At 40.5% G+C, this 24,729-nt stretch overlaps 1 protein-coding gene and 1 long non-coding RNA gene across 3 annotated transcripts in view; one reads left to right on the forward strand and one right to left on the reverse strand.

Annotated features, from left to right (window-relative positions):
• Positions 1 to 1,109: 1,109 nt before the first annotated feature.
• LOC115296808 lies at positions 1,110 to 2,968 on the reverse strand. Of its 2 annotated transcripts, none has more exons than XR_003911064.1 (3): positions 2,866 to 2,968; positions 2,407 to 2,513; positions 1,110 to 1,355 (listed from the first exon to the last, which is right to left on the reverse strand). It is a non-coding gene; the product is annotated as an uncharacterized LOC115296808 (long non-coding RNA). The 2 variants fall into 2 exon arrangements; XR_003911065.1 differs by lacking the exon at positions 2,866 to 2,968 and adding an exon at positions 2,772 to 2,858.
• Positions 2,969 to 3,015: 47 nt separating this feature from the next.
• Positions 3,016 to 24,729, forward strand: part of EFHC1 (EF-hand domain containing 1) — a 67,591-nt gene continuing 45,877 nt past the window's right edge. Inside the window, exons 1-5 of the mRNA XM_029945292.1 lie at positions 3,016 to 3,169; positions 11,690 to 11,911; positions 15,174 to 15,461; positions 19,457 to 19,606; positions 23,176 to 23,368. Of these exons, the coding sequence (XP_029801152.1) occupies positions 3,107 to 3,169; positions 11,690 to 11,911; positions 15,174 to 15,461; positions 19,457 to 19,606; positions 23,176 to 23,368 (916 nt within the window). The 5' untranslated portion in view covers positions 3,016 to 3,106. The remainder of the gene's footprint in view (positions 3,170 to 11,689; positions 11,912 to 15,173; positions 15,462 to 19,456; positions 19,607 to 23,175; positions 23,369 to 24,729) is intronic.

Consider the following 24,729-nt stretch of genomic DNA (forward strand, 5'->3'; position numbering starts at 1 on the left):
CAGAAACACAAATTTTTTGAAACCCCTGGCAGGAACCCACCTCAAGGTCAAAACAGTCTGAACCCAAACTGTATGCATCTGTGTCAAATGAAGATTTCCGTGGGTCCTAAATCTGCTCCAGTAACTGCTTGGAAGTCCCTGAGGATGTTTCTTTCTCCCTTTACCATACTTTGCAAAAATCAAGGTGGCTTGAAGGGCAGACTTTTTTAGATAAGAGATTCCAGAAGCCAGAGTGGTGGAAACGGATGCTAGATAGCACTCTGACCAAAGGACACTCCCCTGAAAAGTCTTACCCCTATGTTCGCACATTAGCCATACCTCCAGCACTTTCAAACTTACAGGTTTATGATTGAATTTTCCAGAAACCATGTTATGCCATTTTTATACAGCAGAGGGAAGCAGGGCACCCAAAATCATTGCATAAATTAATATCTGAGGGACACACACACACACCTGCCTGTGTCTTGTGACTTTAGGTACTAAATAATAATATCACAGGATTGAAAACAAATTCTGGGCAAAATGCTGCAAAAGGAGATGCTTATTTTAGGTTAACGGCTCTATTTTAGCCTCTGCCAGTCTGATTATCTCCCATCAGTTCCTGGGAGACTCATCCAGCAGGAGGCCCTCTTTTCAGTTTGGCCTGCTGGCAGTCTGATCACTCCCTATTTTCCTTGCCCCATGGACTTGCTAAGTCATGGAATGTCTCTGTGGTCTTCTGAGTCCAGGCTTGATGCACAGCCTTCGGACCATGACACCTTTTACTTTAGCTGTCGAGGATGGTAAGGTTCCTGCTCTCTTCTACATATTGCACAAAGTGGAAAATAGCACAAACTGAAGTGTGATCATGCTGAGTAGTCAGCTGTGTTTGGGAGAAATGAGATATAAACTTAATTATACAAAACCTCAGGGTCCAATCAGTTTTCCAAAGCCCTCCCTTTATTTTTTAATCCCCCCCCCCCCCACTTCTTTACAGACTTGTCCCTGTGCTTTTTAGCACTGGCCACTCCTCAAATAGAAACAGATGCTGCAATGGACAATAGGCTTAGCCATGACTTTCCCTTTCCAGCTCTCATGGACTCCTTCCCTACCCAAGTGTAACCAGGCAGTTAGTCTAGAAGGGCTCTTTCAAGTGTGACCATGGATTTACTTTTTTAAGATAAGAGGGGAGGGCAGGATCATATAACTGGTAAGACTTTAAGGTTATCATCAAGAGTCAGCAAGGATTATGGCTCCAGTGTTTCTGGGTACTCAGCATCAATGAGGTGGAAAGAAGTGAGAGGCATCTTTTCTTTGAAAGTCGAACTTGCGATTTTGAAATATTATCCCAGTAGCTGGCCATCCTGGGTCAGTGGCTAAGATATAACACAATGGACAGATCATTTTAAAGTTTCAGTAAGTTCAACAATGCTAATGAACTGATTTTTTTAAAAAGCATTAAATGTCCACATTTCTATGACTAATAGAAAATAAAATTTTAAAGGTAAAAAAAGGGGAGGGGACAAAAACAGGAAACAGAAGTAGTTAGGATAAAAGGGAGTTAGCAGAAAAGATACTGGGCAGGATGTGGTAGACAGGCACCAGTAACTGTTTCAGGGGGTGCCTGGGCGGCCCAGTTAAGCCTCTGACTTCAACTTTGGCTCAGATCATGACCTCACAATTCATGGGTTTGAGTCCTGCGTCTGGCTCTGTGCTGACAGCTCAGAGCCTGGAGCCTGTTTCAGAGAGAGAGAGAGAGAGAGAGAGAGAGAGAGAGAGAGAGAGAGAGAGAGAGAGAGAGAGAGAGAGAGAGAGAGAGTGTGTGTGTGTGTGTGGCCTTCCTCTGTTCATGCTCTCTCTCAAAAATAAAAACATTAAAAGTAACTGCTTCAGGCGCCACCAGTGGATTGTCATGTCGTAGTCCCCCTGAGCTTCATGCCCCTTAGTGAAGCCCAACAAGGGGATTTGCTCTGACAAGCAGCAATCAAACTGAAGCTGTTGTATTGGCAGTAAACTACCCATGACATGGAGATAGGCTTTCTGGGTCAGGCTTGGTATTCTATCAAGTTCCTAAAGTGGCTCATTATCAGAAGCAGCTGTTATAAAAATCAGATTCCTGGGCTCTATTTCAGACCTAGAGAATCCCATGTCTGAGTGTCAGGGTTTTGTTTGCTTTCTGTTTTTATCTGTAAGCTTTCCAGTGCTGATCGAAGGTTGTTGTTTCTCTTTCCTAAAAATGTTTCAGGAACAGGATTACATTTAAGGCATAATAATTTGAACAAGTTTTACAAAAATCGCCAAAGGTGACTTAGTTTTCTTTGAAGGACATGCATTTCCCCTTGTTCTCATCTTCGCATTGCAGCTGCAGATAGGCGTAGAGATCAGGAGAATGGAGATAAGCACTCTGTAGCTCTAAGGTCAACATACATGGGGTGTCCTGACGCGAATATGCAAGGCCCAGTCTTCAGAGCACCGAGACGGTGTAGAGAGGCAGGGATCCACACAGGTGAAGATGTTAAAAAGATAATGAGGCACTGGGAGATTAGGGATGAGACGGTTGCATTAGTTCATTAAACATCCTTGGGCCAGAAACAACCGTGAATAATCTGCAGCCCCTCCCCCAACAAGCACAGGCCCGGGGTGCCACTTTCAATCGGAACCAACCATTTACACTTCAGTGTGAAATGGAACAAGAGCCCTTTTCCCAGGGCTGGGAGAGGAGAGGGCCCGAGCTCAAGGAGCCCGGAGTGGGGGCGGGGCGGTAAGCTGGAGAACTAAATAAAAGGAAGCACCTTCCCTTCCGCTGTAACTTATCTAAGGGGCTGCTCCCATCCCTGGACCTCGCAGCAACTACGGCACCCTCTTCGCGGTCGCCTCCCACCTCACCCCGCAACACCCCAGTCACAACGTTAGAAACCGTCGCCGCCTCTCCAACAGAACGCCGGAGCGTGGGGGCGGCGCATGCGCACACTCGTTCCACCTGCACCTCAGGCCCCGCCCCCAAGCGCGGCGCACCGGAAGTTTGGTGTCACCATGGAGCCTCCCGAGGCAAACCGACGCGGCTAGTCTCCCCGGCAACTGGGACGCCAGACACCCGACCTGGGTGGAGGCCGCACTAGGGGCCGCGATGGTGTCCAACCCTCTGCATGGCCTGCCCTTTCTCCCGGGCTCGTCCTTTAGGGACTACACGGTGAGGACTTCTCTGCCCAGGCCCCACCTGGCCCCACTCGCAGGCAGCCTTGGACGGCTCGCTGCCTAGCGCACCTGCAGTCTCTTCCTCCCAAGATTGCCCTGTGTCTTTTCAAACCCGTCCTCTGTCCCCATCTTTTCTCGGCCTGCCGCCACAGTGCTGTCGTCCTCCCCGTCCAGCTTCATCCTCTCTATTTCATCCTTTGCCCTGCGCCTCATCCTCTCTAGTTTTTCCACTCCAGCCAGGCAGTCCATTGGCTTCCTTGTTCTCATCCTACTAGCTGCGTTCTTCCTCCTGCCTTGCCGCTCTAGTCCTTGCCTCTCCTCCCTCTGGATCTCAGTTTGCCCCAGTTTCCTCCCAAGCTCTGGCTAGGTCCTCTCCCCAGCTCATTCTCCCACCCCGTATCCCTCTCTGCTCAGCTCCCTTCGTAACCGCCCTCAGTCCCTTCTCCCACTCAGCTTCCCCACAACTTCGTCGTCCTTCCCACAGCCCCATCCCGCCCATCTTCCCTGGCCCAACATTCCCGGTCCGCTTCCTTCCTTTTCCTTATCCTGGACCCAGCAGTCTTGCCCCCCTCCCAGCTCGGTTTCCTGTCTTCTATATATCATTTCCACTCTATCCTCTTTCCGCCAGGTCCTTTTCCGCAGTCTGCCCTCCTTGTTTATGCTTCTCCCCATCCCCTTTCCGTTCAGCACTTTTGCCTTGTCTACAACTTAGTCCCAACTTCTCCCCAGTCCTGTTTTATCTTTTCTCAATTACGGTTTCTCCAAAAGTTAAACTTCGACACTCGGCACTCGCCTATCTTACTCCCAGACCACCCCTTTCTGCGTTGTAGGAGATAATTCCATCGTCCCTTCAACCACAGTTGATTAGTTGTTTTTTTCTTCTTCCCCATCCTAGTCTTTTCTCCCTAACATTTGTATAAGAGATTCCCAATTAGATAGTTTTGCTCTTTCCCTACTTTAACTGTTTTTAGTTGTATTCTGTAGACAAAATTGCAGAGGGGGGGAAAAAGCTTGGTTTTTTTCCTTTTTTTCTCCTCTTGACAATTATTTAGTATTTGTTTCATTTCAGATGTGGTTACTGAAATGTTTGAAGGTCAATCTTGAGATTCAGTAAGCTATCATAAATGAGACGATAATAATTTATATTTGTATAGTTTAATAATTTAAGCCAAAATTTCCTTTCCATGGGTATAAAGATGAAACATGGAGTCAACTTATTTTCTTTGGGAGAATGAGTTGAAATTGAAATTTTGGTGGGAGAGTTTGGATTCTGAGTGTCGTCTTCATAATTATTTCTGCATAAAGACACAGCATCATAGAATTTTTGCTTCTGTGAACTTTTCCATTTTATGTAAGTTAGAAAATATTGTGGGCACATTCCTGTCCTGTGCAGGAGCAGCCTGAGTATCTGGTGTTGGTGAGTTGGGTTACACGCAAGGCAGGGTTGAGTCAATTTGGGGGATTTACAAAGACTTGGGCTGGAGGTGCCAGGCTCTGAGAATATACATCGCTGTGCTTCATGTAAGATGAACTGTGCATTGGACATATTTTATTTATTTATGTTTGTTTTTATTTTGAGAGAAAGAGAATCCCAAGCAGGGATCGGGATATGGGGCTTGAGCTCATGAACCTTGAGATCAGGACCTGAGCCGAGATCAAGAGTCTGAGCCACCCAGTGGCCGGATATATTTTATATTTTAAATACACTGGCCAAGTGTCAGTCTATTTGCCTTATTTGAAATTTGGAAAACATAGGTACTGTTTTCCAAATTTTATTCAGCAGTGAAGAACTAGGTAGATGTACCCCTCAAAGCATTCAGAGGGTGAACCATAATGACTAAGAGGGACGGGAGGCTATCCAGCTTCTGGTATTTCATTACAGCAGCCTGAACAGACTAAGACAGTTTGTAAATATTTTCTCCCATTCCTGAGATTGCCTTGCCATTTTGTTATTTCCTTTGCCGTACAGAGCTTTTTAGTTTGATGTGCAGTTCCACTTGTTTATTTTTGCATTTGCTGACTGCTTTTGGTATTATATCCAAAAGTCAAGACCAGTATCAAGAAGCTCTTTTTCTTTGTTTTCTTCTAGGAAGTTTACAATTCCAGGTCTTATGGTCAATACACTTTGAGTCAGTTTTTGTGAGTTCCATAAAAGAGGGATCCAGTTTCATTCTTCTGCATGGGGATACCTAGTTTTCCCAGTATCATTTATTGAAGAGACTGTCATTCCCCATTGTGTATTCTTGGCACCCTTGTCAAAGATAGTTGACCATAATGCATGAGTTATTTCTGGGCTCTATTCTGTTCCATTGGCTTATGTGTCTCTCTTTATGCTAGTACCACATAGTTTTGATTACTATAGCATTGGGGTTTTTGGTTTTTAATTTTTTAAAAATGTTTTATTTATTTTTGAGGGGGGAGGAGCAGGTGGGGGAGGGGCAGCCTGTTCACACTTCAAGGGGAACATTTAAAATAACACCCGCACAATGTGTTTAGTGTCTAGTTAATTATTAAGTCCCTGAGGGGGGAGGAGCAAGTGGGGGAGGGGCAGAGAGTCAGGGACAAAGGATCCACAGTGGGCTCTGTGCTGACAGCAGCAATCCTGATGTGGGGTGTGAACTCATGAACGGTGAGATCATGATGTAAACCAAGTCGAAGTCAGATGCGCAACTGACCAAGACACTCAGGTGCCCCTGATTATTACAGCTTTGTAATGGTAGTGTGAAATCAGGTACCTCCAGGTTTGTTCTTCTTAAGATTGCTTTGGCTCTTTGGGGTCTTTTGTGGTTCTATGTGAAATATAGGATTGTTTTTTCAATTACTGTGAAAAATGCCATTGGAATTTTGATAAGGATTGCATTAAATCTGTAGATTGCCTTGGATGGTGTGGACCTTTAAACAATATTAATTCTTCCAATTCAAGAACAAAAGAAATCTTTCCATTTGTTTCTGCCTTATTTAATTTCTTTCATCACGGTGTTACAGTTTTCAGTGTATAGGTTTTTCATGTCCTTTGTTAAATTTATTCCTACGTATTTTGTTGTTTTTGATGCTATTATAAATGGAATGGTTTTCTTAATTTCACTTCCAGATATTTCATTGTCTGTAGACATACAATTGATCTCTATATGTTAGTTTTGTATCCTGCAACTTTACTATATTCGTTGATTAATTCTCACGGTTTTTTGGTTGAGTCTGTAGGGCTTTCTGAATGTAAGATTATGTCATCTGCATACAAAGAGAGTTTTACTTCTTCCTTTCCTATTTGGGTGCTTCTTAATTTCCTTTTGTTGCCTGATTGCTTTGGCCAGGACTTCTAGTAGTATGGTGAATAAAGAATGGTAAAAGTGGGTACCCTTATCTTGATCCTGATCTTAGAAGAAAAGATTTCAACCTTTCACCATTGAGTAGGATGTTAAGTATGGCTGGTCACAAATGGCCTTTACTATGTTGAGATATGTTCCTTCTCAATCTGTCAAATTTTTATTATGAATGGATGTTGTATTTTGTCAAACTTTTTCTCCACCTATTGAGATGATCATATGATCTTTATCTTTCATTTTATTAATGTGGTGTGTAACATGTATTGATCTGTGTATGGTGAACCATCCTTGCATCTCAGGGATAAATCCCACTTGATCATGATGTATGATCCTTTTAATGAGCTGTTGAATTCAAGTGGTTAATTTTTCGATGATTTTTACTTCTATATTCATCAAGGATATTGGTCTGTAACATGTTTTTTATATAGTAACTGTATCTGGTTTGGCATCGGGGAGATCTTTCTTGTTGCTTACTCCCTGCACTTATCACTATGAAATCCCCTTTTAAACTACTTTGCTGGTTCCCAAAGGTTCTCATATGTTGTGCTTCTATTTTCATTTGTTTCAAGATATTTTTTTAATTTATCTTTTGATTTCTTCTTTGACCTTCTGGTTGTGCAGGAGTGTATGGTTTAATTTCCACGTATTTGTGAATTTTCTAGCTTTCTTCATGTTATTGATTCCTAGTTTCATACCATTGTGGTAGGAAAAGATACTCAATATGATTTCAGTCTGCTGAGACTTGTTTTGTCAGCTGTCATTTCATCTACCCTGGAGAATGTTTGTGTACTTTAGAAGAACGCATACTCTGCTGTTGTTGGATGGATTATTTATATGTTTGTTAGGTCCATTTTGTCTAAAGTATGGTTCAAATCCAGTGTTTCCTTGTTCATTTCCCATCTGTGAGTTAAGCTTTGAAATCCCTTACTATTATTGTTTTATTGTCTGTTTCTCCCTTCAGATCTATTAGTATTTCCTTAATATATTTAGGTGCTTTGATGTGGGGTACATATATATTTAGGACCAGTATATCTTCCCCCCCCTCTGTTTTAATTCCAGTATAGGTAACATACGTGTTATATTGGTTTCAGGTGATTGTCAGGTCTTCTTGATTATTTGATTCCCTTACCATTATATAATGACCATCTGTGTCTTTTGTTACCATCTTTGGCTTAAAAGTCTATTTTATCTCTTATAAATACAGCTACCCATGCTCTCTTTTGGTTTCTACTTGCATAGATTATCTTTTTATAAAGATATTTTCGTGTTTTATTTTCGTGTAACTAATCAATGCCTTTTTGTTGTAGCTTGAAGAACTTCTTTCAGCATTTCTCCTAAGGCATGTTTAGTGACAATGAATCCTCTCATGTTTTGTTTATTAGGGAAAGACTTCATCTCGCCCTCATTTCTTTTTTTTTTTAATTTTTCAAAAATTTATTTTTGAGAGACAGAGACAGCGCAAACAGGGGAGGGTCAGAGAGAGAGGGAGACACAGAATTCGAAGATAACCTCCAGGCTCTGACCTAGCTGTCAGCACAGAGCCCCATGTGGGGTGTGGGGCTGGAACCCACAAACTGTGAGCTCATGACTTGAGCCGAAGTCCGACGCCCAACCGACTGAGGCACCCAGGCGCCCCTTGCCTTCATTTCTAAAGTACATTTTTCCAGATAAAATATCCTGGGTTGGCAGTTTCTTTTATTTCTTTATATTTTTAATGTTTATTTTTGAGAGAGAGAACAGGCACAAGCGGGGGAGGGGCAGAGAGCTGGGGACAGAGGCTCTGAAGTGGGCTCTGCCCTGACAACAGAGAGTTTGATGTGGGGCTCAAACTCATCAACTGTGAGATCATGATCTGAGCGAGTCAGATGCTCAACTGACTGAGCCATCCAGGTGCCCTGCAGTTTCTTTCTATTAGCATTTCGAATAAAGCATCCCATTGTTTCCTGGCCTGCAAGGTCTCTGCTGAGAGATCCACTGATATTTTATCGAGGTTCCCTTGCATGAGAGTATTTTTTTTCTTTAACTGCTTTTAATTCTCTGTCATTGATTTTAGACAGTTTGGAGAAGATTATTTTGGATTGAAATTTTGAGGTACCTGTATTCATGAACTTGAATGCCCACATCTTTTCCCAGGTTTGAGAAGTTTTGCAGGCATTATTTCTTTAAATAAGCTTTCTGCCACTTTCTTTCTTTTCTTAGAGAAGGATTCAGTGATATATACATGATTTCTCTTGTTGGTGTCCCATAAGTCCCATGGGCTTCCTTCTTGCCTTTTCATTCTTTTTTGTTTTGTTTTTTGTTTTTGCTCCTCTGATTGGATAACTTCAATTCATTTGTCTTCTAGCATACAGATTCTTTCTTTTCTGCTTATTCAAGTCTTCTGTTGAAGCTATAGTTGAATTCTTCAGTTCGGTCATTGTATTCTTCAGCCCCCAAATTGCTCTTTGGTTCTTTTTTATGTTGAAATTCTTATTTTGTTCTTTTGTTGTTTTCCTGATATCATTATATTGCTTATCTGTGTTCTTTGTAGGTCTCTGAGCATCTTTAGGACAATTTTGAATTTTTTTATTAGGCAATTCCTGGTTCTCCATTCTTTGCGGCCAGTTACTATAGATGGTGGATCATGTTTCCCTGATTCTTCATGATTCCTATATCTTTCGTAGGTGCCTTCACCTGAAGAAGCAGTCACCTCTTCCAGACTTTATGGACTGACTCTAGTGAGGGAGTGGGTGGAGGCATGCTGAAGCGTGCTGTGATCCTGGGCCTACTGGTGTATGTAGGGCACCAAGTGCAGAGGTGTGTGTGGCAGCACTGTGTTCAGATTGGGGGACAAGATGTCTCTTTGGCCCAGGCCACTGGGGTCTATAGCACTGATAACTGTGTCGTCCTTGGCAGGTAGTGCAAGGGGTCCAGAGTGGCTGCAAGGACCATTGGGGTCTTTAGTAGCACTTCTGGGCCCAGCAGCCTGGGACCAGGGCAAGACGCAGCGGTGGCTGGAGCAGGTGGTGTACGCATACTTGGCTGCAGGGTGCCAGCTGCAGGTGCCTATGTGGTGGCAGGGGCCATTTGCAGACACACACAAAGTGGTGGGAGCTAGAGCAGGCAAGGACCAGGGCCCTCTAGGGGCTCACTGGCAGCTGCAGAGGCCCTGGTTGTTGGTGTGGCCTCCTGTGGCTGCACACGCTCCTCTCCGGCATGCACACTGCACTAGAGGCCTGTGATGACTAATGACGGTTGGGTCATGTGCAACACAGCCGCAGGGGCTAGTTCGAAGTGCATGAATGTGGGAGGGGTCAGCCAGAGGGTGTCCGTGTTGGCATCTTGTGCTCAAGCAGCTGCAGAGGCCAGAGCTGGCTGCAGATGTGGTTCCCAGGCTCTGGGGGGACATGGGGAGGGGCTTGGCTGTCTGGCATCATGAATACCTGTGGCATAAAAGCTGGTGACATCTGCAGGGGGGTACAAGTGGCTGCAGCTATACTGGCCCTTGGCTTTGGGTCAGTGGTCAGATCTGCCGTGTTTGTCTACAGAGTGAGTGCCTGCACACCATAGTCACTCCCACTGAGGGCTGCTGCCGGTCGCCCCTCTTTTTCTTCCGTGTTCCTAGCTCGCTTTGTACCCTTCAGCTTTGCTGGTCTGGGTGGGATGAAACTGAAGCGGGACCTTTGTGGACTGCCTCAAAGACTTGAGAAGCCGGTTGCTCATCTTGCCCTTCCTTCCTGGCCAGGAAACCTCTTTCTGGCCAGAAGTTCCTCTTGGCACTGAATAGTGCTGGCTTGGGGGATGAGATGATGCAGGCAAAAATGAAGCTGTCTTCCTTCTCTCTTTGTGTAGTTATTCTCCCGCTTTTTGTTTCACTGTGTTGCTACAACTTCCTAGCTGGACTCCAGAGCTCTTCCAGAGCTGTTTTTGTCCATGGATAACTAACTGCTCAATTGCTGATCTTTCAAGAGGGATAGTCAGGCTGCGGTGTCCTATGGTACCATCCTGGTCTCTTCTCTGCCTTTGAAAATATTTCCTTTCCACTTTTTAATTTAATCTTTTGTTTTTTAAATTACCCCCAAACATGTGTTCTTTGTAAAAAAACAAAAAACAAAAAACAAAAAAAAAACCACACACACACACACACACAAACCCCCAACATAATTCAGAGAGAATCCAGAGAACATCCAAATCCAGTTTCTTTATATGCATGTGTTTGCATGCTTCTAATTATAGTATATATGTAATTTTATATGCTGCTTTTTGGTGCTTATTAAATCATAAACATTTCCCCCAGATTGCCATGTGATCTTTAAAACCAATAGTTTAATGGCTGCATCATAGTCCATTAAGTAAGTTTTCCATCATTAACTCATATGTTTGTCTTTTATGTTATTTCCAATGTTTTACTATTGCAATTAACATAATGGTCAGCTTTACGAATATTCTTTCCCTTAATTTTGGATTATATATTTTTTATTTTTTTTAATGTTTTATTTATTTTTTAGAGAACGAGAGACAGACGGACAGACAGGCACCATGAGCAGGGGAGGGTCAGAGGGAGAGGGAGACACAGAATCTGAAGACAGGCTCCAGGCCTAGCTGTCAGCATAGACCTTGACGTGGGGCTCAAACCCAAGAACTGCGAGATCATGACCTGCGCCGAAGTCAGAGGCTCAACTGATTGAGCCACCCAGGTGTCCCTGGATTATATTTTTAAAATAAAGGGTTAAGGGTAGAATTATTGAGTTCAAGGCTTTGAATATATAATGTGCATTTGCTTTTCAAAGAGTTGTCTGAATGTCTCAGTATTACTAAAACAAGAAGGGTCTTTTATTTCAGACAAAAATTCATTTCACAGAGTTGGATCTTCTAGGTTCTATGGTTTATGAGCACTAGATAAGTTTAAAAACACAGGAAGAATTAAGTGAAGGATTACGGGTATAGATGAGATAATATTTTTCATGAAAAGTGAGCTGGTAATTAAACTGGGCATTCTAGAGCGGGGCTTTAAGTTTCTTTTAAGCTCAGTCTGCTGCATTTCTCCCTGTTCCAGACCAGGTGTTTCAGCTTAAAATATAAGAACCATCTAGTCTAGGTAAACTTTTTAATGTTTGTAAGCAAAGGTGTAAGTCATATTTTTGAAAGTTAGCTCTCTTAGATAACGCATATTTATAAAATATTATTAATGAAACATTTATTTTCTTCTTCAGAAAACAGCATTTCATAGAAGCCAGACACTGGGCTACAGGAACGGCTATGCAGTTGTTCAACCTCCAACAGTTGGGATAGGCGGGGACCGCCTTCCAGTCAACCAGCTGTCCCCGGCTGAGCTGGATGAGTTGGCCAGCAAGGCACCAGCTCTAACCTATGGCCAACCTAAACAGGCCCCACCTGCAGAATTTATTCCTGCACATGTGGCTTTTGACAAAAAGGTATCATCTGGGACTTCAGAGTACACCTTGAATTCAGATTTCTGAGAGCCAACTGTTTGCAAGAAAGTCAACAGCAAACCACAGGTTTTCCAGAGAGCTCTGAGGAGAAAATTGTTCAAATGCCTCAACCTTTAGTCATAGACAGCTGAGCTCAGGATTGAAAGAGGCTTTCTTTAGCCAGGAAGCCTATTACAGAAAATAATTCCCTGTAGCCTTCACTGAAATATTTTCCAAATACAGTTAAAGAAAAGTTGGGTGAATTTTGAATTCTTGAGTTCATATTGCTCCATGTTTACTAGCTCTATGTGGTCTACTTTTTGAAAGGTCTTATCCATATTGATGACAAACCCTTAGTCTCTATGAAATGCAAAATGTCATCATGACAACAACTCCCTCCGTCTTTTGTCAGTTTTGTCTAGGCTGTCTCCATAAGTTTTTATTTTTCAAGGAAAATTTCAGATTTGGCACAACATAACCAAAGAGCAGTGTAATATTTTCATTTGTTTCTCATTTACCCTTATGCTTTTGTAACGGGGACTGTTTTATTTCCATCTGCTGACAATTCCATATCACCCTTTATCTTCTTTGACAGTGAGCCTCCTCTTTTAACTAAAGTGAGGTAGTCCTAACCCTGGCCATGCCACAGAATCCCTACTGGGACTTAAGAAACTGAAATCCCTGCCTAACCCTCATTGATTCTAATTTCCAGACAATGTTTATGTATAACTGAGTCTGAGAACTACTGACCAGTTTTCATGTTCACTTTCCTAGCCCAATTTCTTTCTCTTTTTTAATTTTTCTTTTCATTTTATTATTTTTGTTAAATGTCTATACTATGTTGATCCAGCTAGTCAACTTTTATTGAGTAGCTATTGAAACTAGAGGCTGGAAGATACACAGTAACCTAATGGTGAAACTATGTCATTTACATTCATAATTACTTAATTAAAAAAATCTTTTAACATATCAGCCAGAATCCTTATAACCCCCCTTTCCCCATCTCGGTTTGCTCATCCGATAGGAACATGTTCACATATCCATTCACTGGCAGAACATAAATATCCATAACAGTATAGTCAGTTATGTGACTGGGTATTTCTTTACCTTTTTCTTGTTTCTCTGTGAGTCTACAAATAGTTTCAACCCCAGGCATGCCCCTAACCCCGGGTTTGACCTCAGGCAAGCCACAACCATCCTGAATCAATGGTTTCCTCCTTTGTAAAATGAGGGAGACTTAATTAGCTGATCACTTCTGGCTTTCGTGTTTTGCATATACATATATATATGTGTGTGTGTATACACATACACATATCAGTGGCTCAAATACAGACCATTTCATGCATGAATTATTGATCATGTCCCCACTAATAGTGATCATGCCTCCATTCAGTTCTTTATAGTTGATCTAAAATGTTCCTTGAAAATGGTCTTTTGTCTTTTGCTTTTACCATATTATCTTTCTCCTTTAAATGTTCCATTCAGCCATTTTGTCTTTTTATTATGAGTTTTAAGGCTTTTACTCCATTATATTCATATTTCACCTCTGCAATTGCCCACTCTCTTTTGGTTTTTAATCTTGTTTTTACACAGTAGACACTGTACCTTTTTAGCAACTGCATTCATGTATAAAATCATTCATCTTCCCATTCATCAAACTGTTTCTGTTTTCACCAAAGGGTCTCCTTAGTTTGTTCGTCTAATTCTTGTAGAGGTTTAGGTTAACATTCTTGCCTACCTATAACACCATTCTAATATTTTCTCCCCTAAGAAGAAAGATTAAAAATAGAAACAAAAAAATTTTAAAATTAATCTCAAAGCTTGTCAACACAAGCTTTTAATGTTTAAAAAAATTTGTTTTAATTTTTTTGAGAGAGAGCATGACATAGTATGAATGGGAGAGGGGCAGAGAGAGAGGGAGACACAAATCCAAAGCATGCTCCAGGCTCCAGGCTCTAAGCTGTCAGCACAGAGCCCAGTGCGGGAATTGAACTAACAAACTGTGAGATCATGACGTGAAGTGAAGTCAGATGCTTAACCGACTGAGCCCCCAGGCACCCCAAGCTTTTAATGTTTTTTAATTGTGCAATCGATGTGCCATTTTGACTTCCCACTGATGCTTCCCGGAGGGTTTGCTCTATCCATCCATATGTATCTGAGTACAATGAAGGTATTGACATGCCATCCAGAGCTGCTGTGATGGATGGATGATTTGACTCTCATTCATCTAAATTCTCTAAGAATGAGTATGTCATTAATATGCATTTACAGGGGACTCCCGTTTAAAGAAATGGACTTGAGCCTCATTTTCATTTTGAAACCAGAAATCATAGTTGTGCCCAAATTTCTTACTCTTTCCAAAAATTCAAAGAGATATTTTTGACACAGAAGTGAAGCTAGGAGAGTTAAGGTCTTTCAGCCATCTCATCAAGCAACACTTTACTAAATAGTCCATATGTAGTTTGAGTATCTCGAGCAGAGGTCAGCAAATTTTCTGTAAAGGACCAGATGGTCAATATTTTGGGTTTTGCAGCTGTCTTACTCTACTTGAGCTGCCATAATAAAATACCATATACCGGTGCCTTTCAGAATAGAAATTAATCTTCTCATGGTTCTGGAGACTGGAAGTCTAAGATCAAAGGTCCTGATGACTTGGTTCTGGTGAGGGCTCTTTTCCTGGCTTTAGACAGCTGTCTTCTTGCTGTCTCCTCACATGGCCTTTCTTCAGTGTGGGTATGCTGAAATCTTCCCCTCTCTACAGAGCCATTAGTTCAGTTTGGTTAGGGACCTCCTTTAAGCTTCCTAAAGACTCTGTCTCCAGATGCAGTCATAGTTTAAGGGTTATGGCTTCTACATACAAATTATTTTGGGGGTGGCAAGAGACATAGCAGAAGCTCATATGGTCTCTATCACAACTATTCAATTCTTGTAATGGGAAAGCAGCCATTAGCAAATATGCGTTAATTATTTAGATAATTATTTGTGAATACTGAAATTCAAATTTCATATTTCCATGTGTTGTAAAATTTGTATTTTGATTTTTTTTAACTAAGTATGTAAAAAATTCTTAGCTTGCAGGTCATACAAAATTCGGTGGTAGGGATAGATCTGTGCTACAGACTGTAGTTTAGTAACCTTCAGTTTAGAAAATCGAAGTGACGAGTATTCAGTTCTCCCTGAGTGGTTCTCTTCATAGGGGAGTACTTGATATTTTATGGATGAGAGACAAATACAATGTCGTTTCTCCCTGCTTCATCTGTTACAGGTGCTGAAATTTGATGCTTATTTCCAAGAAGACGTTCCTATGTCAACCGAGGAACATTACAGGATTCGTCAAGTGAACATTTACTACTACCTGGAAGACGACAGCATGTCTGTCATGGAGCCTGTTGTGGAAAATTCTGGGATCCCTCAGGGCAAGTTAATCAAACGCCACAGGCTTGCCAAGAATGACCAGGGAGACCATTACCATTGGAAAGACCTCAATCGAGGAATAAACATTACAATTTATGGCAAAACTTTCCGCCTCGTTGACTGTGACCGATTCACACAGGTATAGTATATATTTCTTGAAATTGTGATGTCTGACGCATCATTCTAATTTATGTAAGTATATGTTTTATTTCTTGGTAAGAGGAAGATTCCGGTCGTCTGTCCTGTATGGATTATTACATAGGTTGAGTTGGTGTTTGTGTGTTGCTGACATGTGTCAGTACTGTGTAGTGACATCACTTTTTTCACATATCCATTCAAGTAAAATTAAACTCTCATCATAGCTGAATCCTTTGATAAGGAACCAGTTCCATGCCAGTGCAAATGTTAGACAGAAGAGGTGAAGTATGAATTACAAAAATAGTATCACCAGTATTAGCAGATATGGGCCTAACACTTTTGTGCAGTTCATATTTTTCCTGTAAATCATACCTGGTATACTCTGGAGAAACTTGCTAACTAAAGACTTCCTGAAATCATTTTTAAAGGAGAATACTTGTTTATATAGAGAAGAGGCCTCCATTTCCTCTATTTCATAAATACGGATTTTTGACAACTTAAAGATATGTGTGTGTATATATAATACACGCACACACAGGGTCATTTCTTTACCAATATGTGTGTGTATTATATATACACACACAAACACACACACAGAGGGTCACTTCCTTACCACAAATGTAGGTGTTAGAAAGTCATCTCTCAATTTGTCTTAGTTAAAAATTTTTCTTAAAAAAGTAAAAATAAAAAAATAAAAATTTCTAGAAGTGAAGATACAGTTTCTGAACTACTTTGTGCCTTTCATCTCATGTTACCTAATGCTGCATGTGGTTAATCTTTACCATGCACTGACCTCCTATGAATTCATTTATTTATTTTTTGCATTTAATAATTTATTTAGCAAATACTGATTGTTTGCTTGCTCTGTACCAAGCATGATCCTAGGGACGGACAAGGATGTAGACTTGCCCTTATGAAGGCTATTGCATTCTGGCGAGAGGAGATAAACAATAAGCATACAAACAAATAACATGTCAGATCCTGCTAAGAGCTGTGGAAGAAACTAGAGCTGAGAAAAGGGGATGGAGTGTGAGGCGGCGCTATGTGTAGGAGCTGGTCGGGAAGGCCTCAATGTTAAGATGGCCCATGAACAGAGACCTGGAGCGAGGAGAGGAGCCCTGGCATCCGTGCCCTCCCAGAGCAATGCAGAAAAACAGTGTAGAGGGTAGAGGTGCTAGACCATCCTTGAAATACTGTCCCCTTTAAGCATGTTTTGATCTCTCATGTTTTAGGTTTTTAAGATCCTTTTTTTTTTTTAATCATAGGGCAGTTTTGGAATTATGTAAATTTCAGGTATTTCAGTTATTTTTATAATTGTCTCTTTATGGACAATTTGAATATTGGCAGTTCATTATTGAGTGGTGATCTAAGCCAGTTACAGTTGATTCTCATTTTTCATGGTAGTTCTTTTCTCTGAAGTCACCACAAACCCTTAACTGGCAAATACAGATCCATTGCTCCCAGGAGAAATACTGGGGCAGGTTTCTATCATTTTATGTGTTTCTGTTTAAAGATGTCATATTTAAAATATCTTGTTGACTCGTGAACATCGAACTCACAGCCAGCAGCACTGGAACTCATGCCTGAAGGAAGCTTATCTAACATGTGTATTTATTTTCTTCTTAAGGCACATCACAGCCTTGTGTGTGTGTCCGATAAGTGTACATAACATAAACTTTAACACCTGAACCACTTTCCATGGACATATCAAGTAATTATCACAGCCTCCTTGCACTTGAACTGATAATTGACTAGAGCTGTATATTTTAGGTACTGATGATTAGATCAAATTATTCTTTCTTTTTTTTTAAACATTTATTTTTGAGAGACAAAGAGAGTGTGAGCAGGTGAGGGCAGAGAGAGAGGGAGACACAGAATCAGAAGCAGGCTCCAGGCTCTGAGCTGTCCGCCCAAAGCCCGACGTGGGGCTCAAACCCACAAACCGCTAGATCATGACCTGAGCCGAAGTCAGCCACCCAGGCGCCACCCAGACACCCTTCAACTTATATTTTCAGTAATTGATCTGTTAGAAGTTGGCTCCTGTAACAGTGTAAAATTTATACACATCTAATTTGATGGTTTGCATTAGAGCTGGACCTATCACTGGATAAAGAAGGTAGTTGTCTTTCTGGGGTGGTTTGAACAAGGAACCACCTCTAATCAAATATAACCCCACCACTGTCCCATATCACCCCCTCTTCACTGTTCCAAATAAACGTTGGTCCTATAGACAGAATGAACTGAATACATTAAAAAAAAATAACCAGCCTCTAGAAATCAGAGATCTGGAATTTATCATCTTCATTAGAATATCACCAGTAGTATAGCAGATGTGAATCCTGCTTCACAAATGCCAAGTGTGCAGGAAATATTGTTTTGTGTTTTAAAAATATCTTAAAACCTACTTGAGTTCCAATGCAACTGAAATGGTGTTTCTATTAACCTTAGCTTTGCCAAAACTTTGGAGTCTTAAGGACAGCAAGGAAGGTACACCCAGGCCTACAGGGGTTGTACAGGCAGAGTCCGTAGGCTGTCAGTGACCAAGGGTGCCTCCTCGATGCTTTGGTCCTAGGTCAGATACTGAGACCGTGATGCCTGTGGCTGGTGTGCCTGGCTGGCTGCACGTGCTCCAAGCATTCTAGGAGCCCGTGTGGTCTTGCTCTTCTGACACCTGCCGACTTGTGTCTGTTCTCCAGGCTGGGAGAATTTCCCCTTTCTTTCTCCCTGCCTTCAAAGATATTCCCTTCTCTCCTCTCCTTCTGGGGCACTTTAGAATAATCTCTTCAAAGAGTTTAGGCTTTTCTATGAGACAAGAAGAATAGTCAACTTCAGGAAGCTTCTGCATTCCTGCCAGAATTTCGAAGGTAGGGTTAACAAAGGGCCTACTAATCTGTTGAAGGCAACGGAAAGAAGTAAAACCCCCATTAAATACCTCAATCAATAATTCTCCTTCACTAACACACCATCTCAAGGGAGAGATATTGTTTGTCATTATCTCCATCTCAGTAGTTTTAAATACATGAAGATGACAATATTTCAATATTGCAAAGATATTGGAAACTATTTAGTAAAGCTTTAAAGACAAAAATTATAAGCTAGTCAGCGGCAGAGCTAATATTAAAACCCAAGTATCTTGGCCTTTAGTCCTGTATATTTTCTGTTGAATTGTCCAAAAGCAAATCACATAATTCTCAGAAGAAACCCAGGTTTCAGATTAATTTCTAGTTCCAGAATGTAAACATATCCCCTGAGATGGTTCTTTTCTTTTCTGATTATCAAAATTTGTTGTGCTTTTAAGAAGTGTCAGGTTATATTAAAAGATATAGTTACTGAAAAATTATACTTATTCACAATTAGCAAATTAAACAAGAGCGTATCAAGTTCAGATGCTTTCCTTAACTTATTCTGGTGAGATTTGAATCCTTGGTTTGTCTTTCCTATTTTGCTAAATATTTCCTGGTCTAAAATACCCAGAGAGTGCTTTTTCATTTCCCTTTTTGGAGAGGGGAGGGCATGGGGGCTTAATCACATACTTGTTTTTGGTGAGTTCGAAAACTGGGAATTTGATGTTAGCTTAACTTTGCCATTTTGTAACTTGCCCCCACGCCTAATATGAATTACATATTGTTTGAAACTGGTGGGTTTCAGATGTATGTAAGCAAGCAGTCCCTAGGACTTGCTCTGTTTTTGGGCACCTAACTAAATTTCATTGTTCTAAATTTGCATTTGGAGCCAGTTACCTTATTATCACATCTTCCAATTAGCTTAGCATATTGCCTAGCAGTTTTATAATATAGAATACTTAAGGTGATTATCCGTTATCATCTGCATTTTAGTGTTGGGTCAGTTGGAGGTTTAGCACTACTAAGGTGTGCCTCAGACTGCAAACTTACGGTTAATTTGGGCAATGGCATAGAAATTACACTTTTTACACCATCTGTTAATACTTAAGGAAGCTTCAAGAAAGATGATCATTATTATTTTTGAATGATTTAGGTATTTTTGGAAAGTCAAGGAATTGAATTAAATCCACCAGAGAGGATGGCTCTCGATCCTTACACTGAACTCCGGAAGCAGCCTCTTCGTAAGTATGTCACCCCATCGGACTTTGACCATCTGAAGCAGTTTCTCACCTTTGACAAACAAGTAAGTGATGTAGGCACCTGTGTAGGTTTACTCGTTTCCACATGTGGTGCATCTTTATTAGCAAGCTATCCTTATAAGATGTCTGTTTTAAAACATTACATCTGTAATTCAACCATATTGACACAGTATTATCTTTTTGCTTTTATCTAGAGTTAGAAGTACAGGAATGCCCAAGTTTTGTATTAGAGACCCAAAGTGGGTTGTGGAGTTAAGTCTTACGAGTTCCACCAAACTTTTCAATCTTAAAGCAATTCCTGAGCTATGTCTGTTTCCCACTTTACATTTCCAACCAACTACTCATATTTCTTTTCCAAAATATGAGTTCATTTTGTAGCCTCCTTTGGGAAACACTAAGTAGTAAATTATTGGGACATTTCAAAGCTATTGCATATAGCAATGTTAAAACAGTAATTTCACAGAAATCCCATTGCAGTGGCTTCCTTGTTAATTAATTTTATTTTTAGAGAGAGTGTGCTTGCAGGCATGAGGGTGGGGGAGTCCGTGGAGACTCTCAAGCGGGCTCCACACTCAGTGTGGAGGCTGATGCAGGGCTCGATTCCGTCACCCTGGGATAATGACTTGAGCTGAAATCAAGAGTCAGATGCTCAACCAACTAAACCAACCCAGGCGCCCACTCCTTTAATATTTTCTATGAATGTATGAGTACAGAATGTTCTGGGTTTTTTCCAGCTCTGTTCCACCCACCCTATCCTTCCCATTGGGGGTTAGTGTGGAGAGGCAGGTTTGGGCCATCTCCTTTCTGTACAAATGGAAAGAGAAAATGAAGAGATCATCCTCACTGCTTCTTTGCTGCTATTTCTTTCTCAGAAATGTAATTCCTTTTAGTTCAGAAAAATTTGCCTAGCACTAGCATGGTCTTTTAAGGACAGTCTCTATTTCAATCATATATCTGTTACTATTTTGTCTTTAAAGATTGTATTGTTGATACTGTTACTGGAAGATGTATGTTGATATAACTAAAAAAAGACTGATTAATGAAAATTCTTTCCATACTAATTATATATAAATCGCCCATATATACCTTTATTAACACATATGAACCCCTGTATAAAACACATTGCTTTTTTTCTCGTTTTTTTTGTTTATTGATGTATAATTGATATACAATATTATATTAGCTTTAGGCATACAGCACAGCAATTCAGCAGTTGAATACCTTGCAAAATGTAAGGTGTCACCACAATAAGTCTAATTACCATCTGTCACATTACAAAGTGTTTATAATATTATTGACTATATTCCCCATCCTATTCAATACATCCCCATGACTTACTTATTTTATGACTGAGAGTTTGTACTTCTTAATCCCCTTCACCTATTTCACCCATTCCCCCTACCTTCCCACCCTGCTTCCAAGCTTTCCCCTGGCAACAACTAATCTGTTCTCTGTATCTCTGAGCTGAGTTTTTTTTTTTTAAGTTTATTCATTTATTTTGAGAGAGAGTGAGTGTGCACATGCATGTGAGCGGGGGAGGGGCAGAGAAGAAGAGAGAGAGAATCCCAAGCAGACTCGGCATGTCAGCATGGAGCTCAACACGGGGCTCCAACTCACAAATGTGAGATCATGACCTGTGCTGAAATCAAGAGTCTAATGCTTAACTGACTAAGCCACTCAGGTAACTCTTGTTTTGTTTTTCAGACTCCACATACAAGTGACATTATGCTGTATGTGTGTTTGTCTGACTTGTTTCACTTAGCATAATACCCACAGAGACCATCCATGTTGTTGCAAAGGGCAAGGTTTCATTCTTTTATATTGCTGAGTAGTATTCCATTCTATGTATAAACTACATCTTTATCCATTCATCCATTGATGGATAGGTTATTTCCAAATTTTGGCTATTGTAAATGATACTACAATGAACATAGAGGTGCTTGTGTCTTTTAGAATTAGCATTTTATTTTCTTTGGATACTACCCAGTAGTGGAATTGGTGGATCATATAGTAGTTCTATTTTTAATTTAAAAAAATGTTTAACATTTATTTATCTTTGAGAGAAAGAGAGAGACAGAGGATGAGTTTGGGAGGGATAGAGAGAGGGGGAGAAACAGAATCCAAAGCAGGCTCTAGGCTCTGAGCTATCAGCACAGAGCCCGACGTGGGGCTGGAACTCACAAACTGTGAGATCATGATCTGAGCCAGAGTCGGATGCTTAACCAACTTAGTCACCCAAGCGCCCCTATTTTTAATTTTTTGAGGCACCTCCATACTGTTTTCCATAGTGGCTCCACCAGTTTACATCCCCACCAACAGTGCATTGGGGGTTCATTTTTTTCTTAACCAATGCTTGTTATTTCTTGTTATACCTCATTGGGGTTTTGATTTGCATTTCTCTGATGATTAGTGATGTTGAGCATCTTATGCCTGTTGGCCATTTGTATGTCTTCTTTGGAAAAATGTCCATTCAGACCCTCTGCCTATTTTTAAAAATCAGAATGTTTGGGTTTTGTTATTGAATGTTAGGAGTTTTTTTTTTTATATATATTTTGGATGTTAATCCCTTCCTTATTAAGGAAATATATGATTTGCAAATATCCTCTTCCATTCAGTAGGTTGTCTTTTCATTTTAATAGTTTTCTTCATCAGATAGAAGCTTTTTATTTCGGTGTGTTCTCATTTATTTGTTTTTGCTTTTGTTTCTCTTGCCTTTGGAGTCACATCCAAACAAACATGACTCAGATTGATGTCAATAAGCTTATTGCCTATGTTTTCTCCTTGGAGTTTTATGGTTTCAGGTCTCACATTTAGGTCTTGAATCCATTTTGAGTTTATTTTTGTTATGGTTTGAGAAAGTGGTCCAGTTTCATTCTTTTGCATATGGCTGTCTAGTTTTCCTAGCACCATTTCTTGAAAAGACTCTTTCCCATTGTGTATTGTTGCCTTATTTGTTGTAAATTAGTTGACCATGTAAGTGTGAATTTGTTTCTGGGCTCTGTATTCTGTTCTGTTGATCTATGTGTCTGTTTTTATACTATTTTGATTACCTTTATAGTACAGTTTGGAATCAGGGAGCACAATACCTCCACCTTTGTTCTTAAGAGTTTTTTGGCTATGCAGAGTCTTTTGTGATTCCATAAAAATTTTAGAATTATTCTAGATCTAGGAAAGTGGCATTGGAATTTTGATAGGGATTGTATTAAATCTGTAGATTGCTTTGGGTAGTATGGACATTTTAACAGTATTAATTCTTTTAATCTGTGAGCACGAAATCTCTCTCCATTTACTTGTGTCTTCAGTTTCTTTCATCAGTATCTTACAGTTTCCATTGCTCTTTTAATTTGGTTTCTCTTTCACTGACCAATATTTTGGATCAAAGTGAATTCTGCTTTCTCAGTGCAAACTTATAAGTCTGTTATTTAACACTTTCCAGCTGTTGACATCTGGTATATAATTTCAGATGTTTTTGTATCTTTGGTGAATTTTTTTTTTTTTACCATCTGAGATTACTTCATAGTTTTTGTAGCTAATATATAAATGCCAAAGTAGCTAAGTTAACTTCTCCACTTGTAGAATTCTTACTTAAGTCACTACTTTGTATTCCTCAAAGGTTCTTCGATTCTATGCAATCTGGGATGATACAGACAGCATGTTTGGTGAATGTCGGAACTACATCATTCATTACTATCTTATGGATGATACAGTTGAAATTCGAGAAGTCCATGAACGGAATGATGGGCGAGATCCTTTCCCACTCCTGATGAACCGCCAGCGCATGCCAAAAGTTTTGGTGGAGAATGCAAGTATGTTTGATTCAGTTTATCCTCCATAATTGGGACATATTTTGGATCTCAAAAGAGTTACTTAATCAGAATGGTCATTCCCTTTGTGGTTGGGAGGCTCTCACTATGTTTGTGTAGGTACGCAGCGAAACAGCTTTCTTGTAACTCCTCTCAGCACTTGCCCCACAGTCCAGGCTTGCCTCCACAATGCTCTGGTGGAGATGACTGATGCCCAAATCAAGGAAACACCCATAACAGCAGTGGGAGATTCATTTAAATTTTTTTAATATTTATTCATTTTTGAGACAAAGAGACATAGCATGAGCAGGGGAGGGGCAGAGAGAGAAGGAGATACAGAATCCAAAGCAGGCTCCAGTCTCTGAGCTTTCAGCACAGAGCCAGACTTAGAGCTTGAACCCCTGAACTGTGAGATCATGGCCTGAGCCAAAGTTGGACATTTAACCAACTAAGCTACCCAGTCACCCCTCATTTCAAGTGCAGAAGAGCAAGCCTTCTGAACTAAAGCAATTTCATATCAGGTTTTAAATACATTTTTAAAACAAACTTCTTTTTATTCAAACAAGCTTGTTTTCATGTAGCTCACCATGCCCTTATGTTCTTTCCTGACTTTGCTTCTCACCTCAATACTTCCTAAACAGGAAGTCTCTATGAGGGATAACTTAAGATTGGAGAAGGCATGTCTGTGACCTGCAGAGGTGGGGCCCCGTTGTGTCAGCACTGCTGTCTTTTCTGGTTCAAATAACCCAGTGGGTTGGAGAGTGAAGATGCAAGAAAATGCAGCTGCCACCTGCCACCCATCAGTATTTCTCTAGGATGAGTGCGCTTACTTTGGTCATCGACTTACTGGTTTAAGAATTTTCTCTTATAACAATGTCACATATTATGACCTCTCTCGTGCTTGGATGGCAGACAGAACTTTAAATAATTCTGTTGTTATTGTTTTTCTTTTTACTCTATTTTCTTGGAACTAGGAGATAAGAAAATTCAGGTGTTGTGCAAGAGATTTGTCTTAGAGGTTATAAACAAGTTGAGGGTAGAGGTTATAAGCAAACTGGTGTTCTGAAGGGTAAATGCAACCTAACTATATGTATTGCTCTGCCTATACAGTGTTTGTAGAAAAAAAAATGCAGTGTTATTTGGGGGCAAGGAGTTGGAGATTTCCATCACTGGGAGAGTGGATAAACAAAATGTAGTGAAGGTATACCTTAATAGTAGTAGTTAGGAGCAATAATAGCTGAATGTAAAGAAAGCAGATTGATTCATCTTAAAAACATAGTGCTATGTAGAAAAAAAGAAAATGAGATGTGCAGTGCCACAGCATTTGTATAAAGTGGAGTACATAATACATAAAAAGTTGTACA

This window comes from Suricata suricatta, chromosome 7, assembly GCF_006229205.1.
Source record: "Suricata suricatta isolate VVHF042 chromosome 7, meerkat_22Aug2017_6uvM2_HiC, whole genome shotgun sequence".
In the NCBI taxonomy this organism is placed as follows: Eukaryota; Metazoa; Chordata; class Mammalia; order Carnivora; family Herpestidae; genus Suricata; species Suricata suricatta.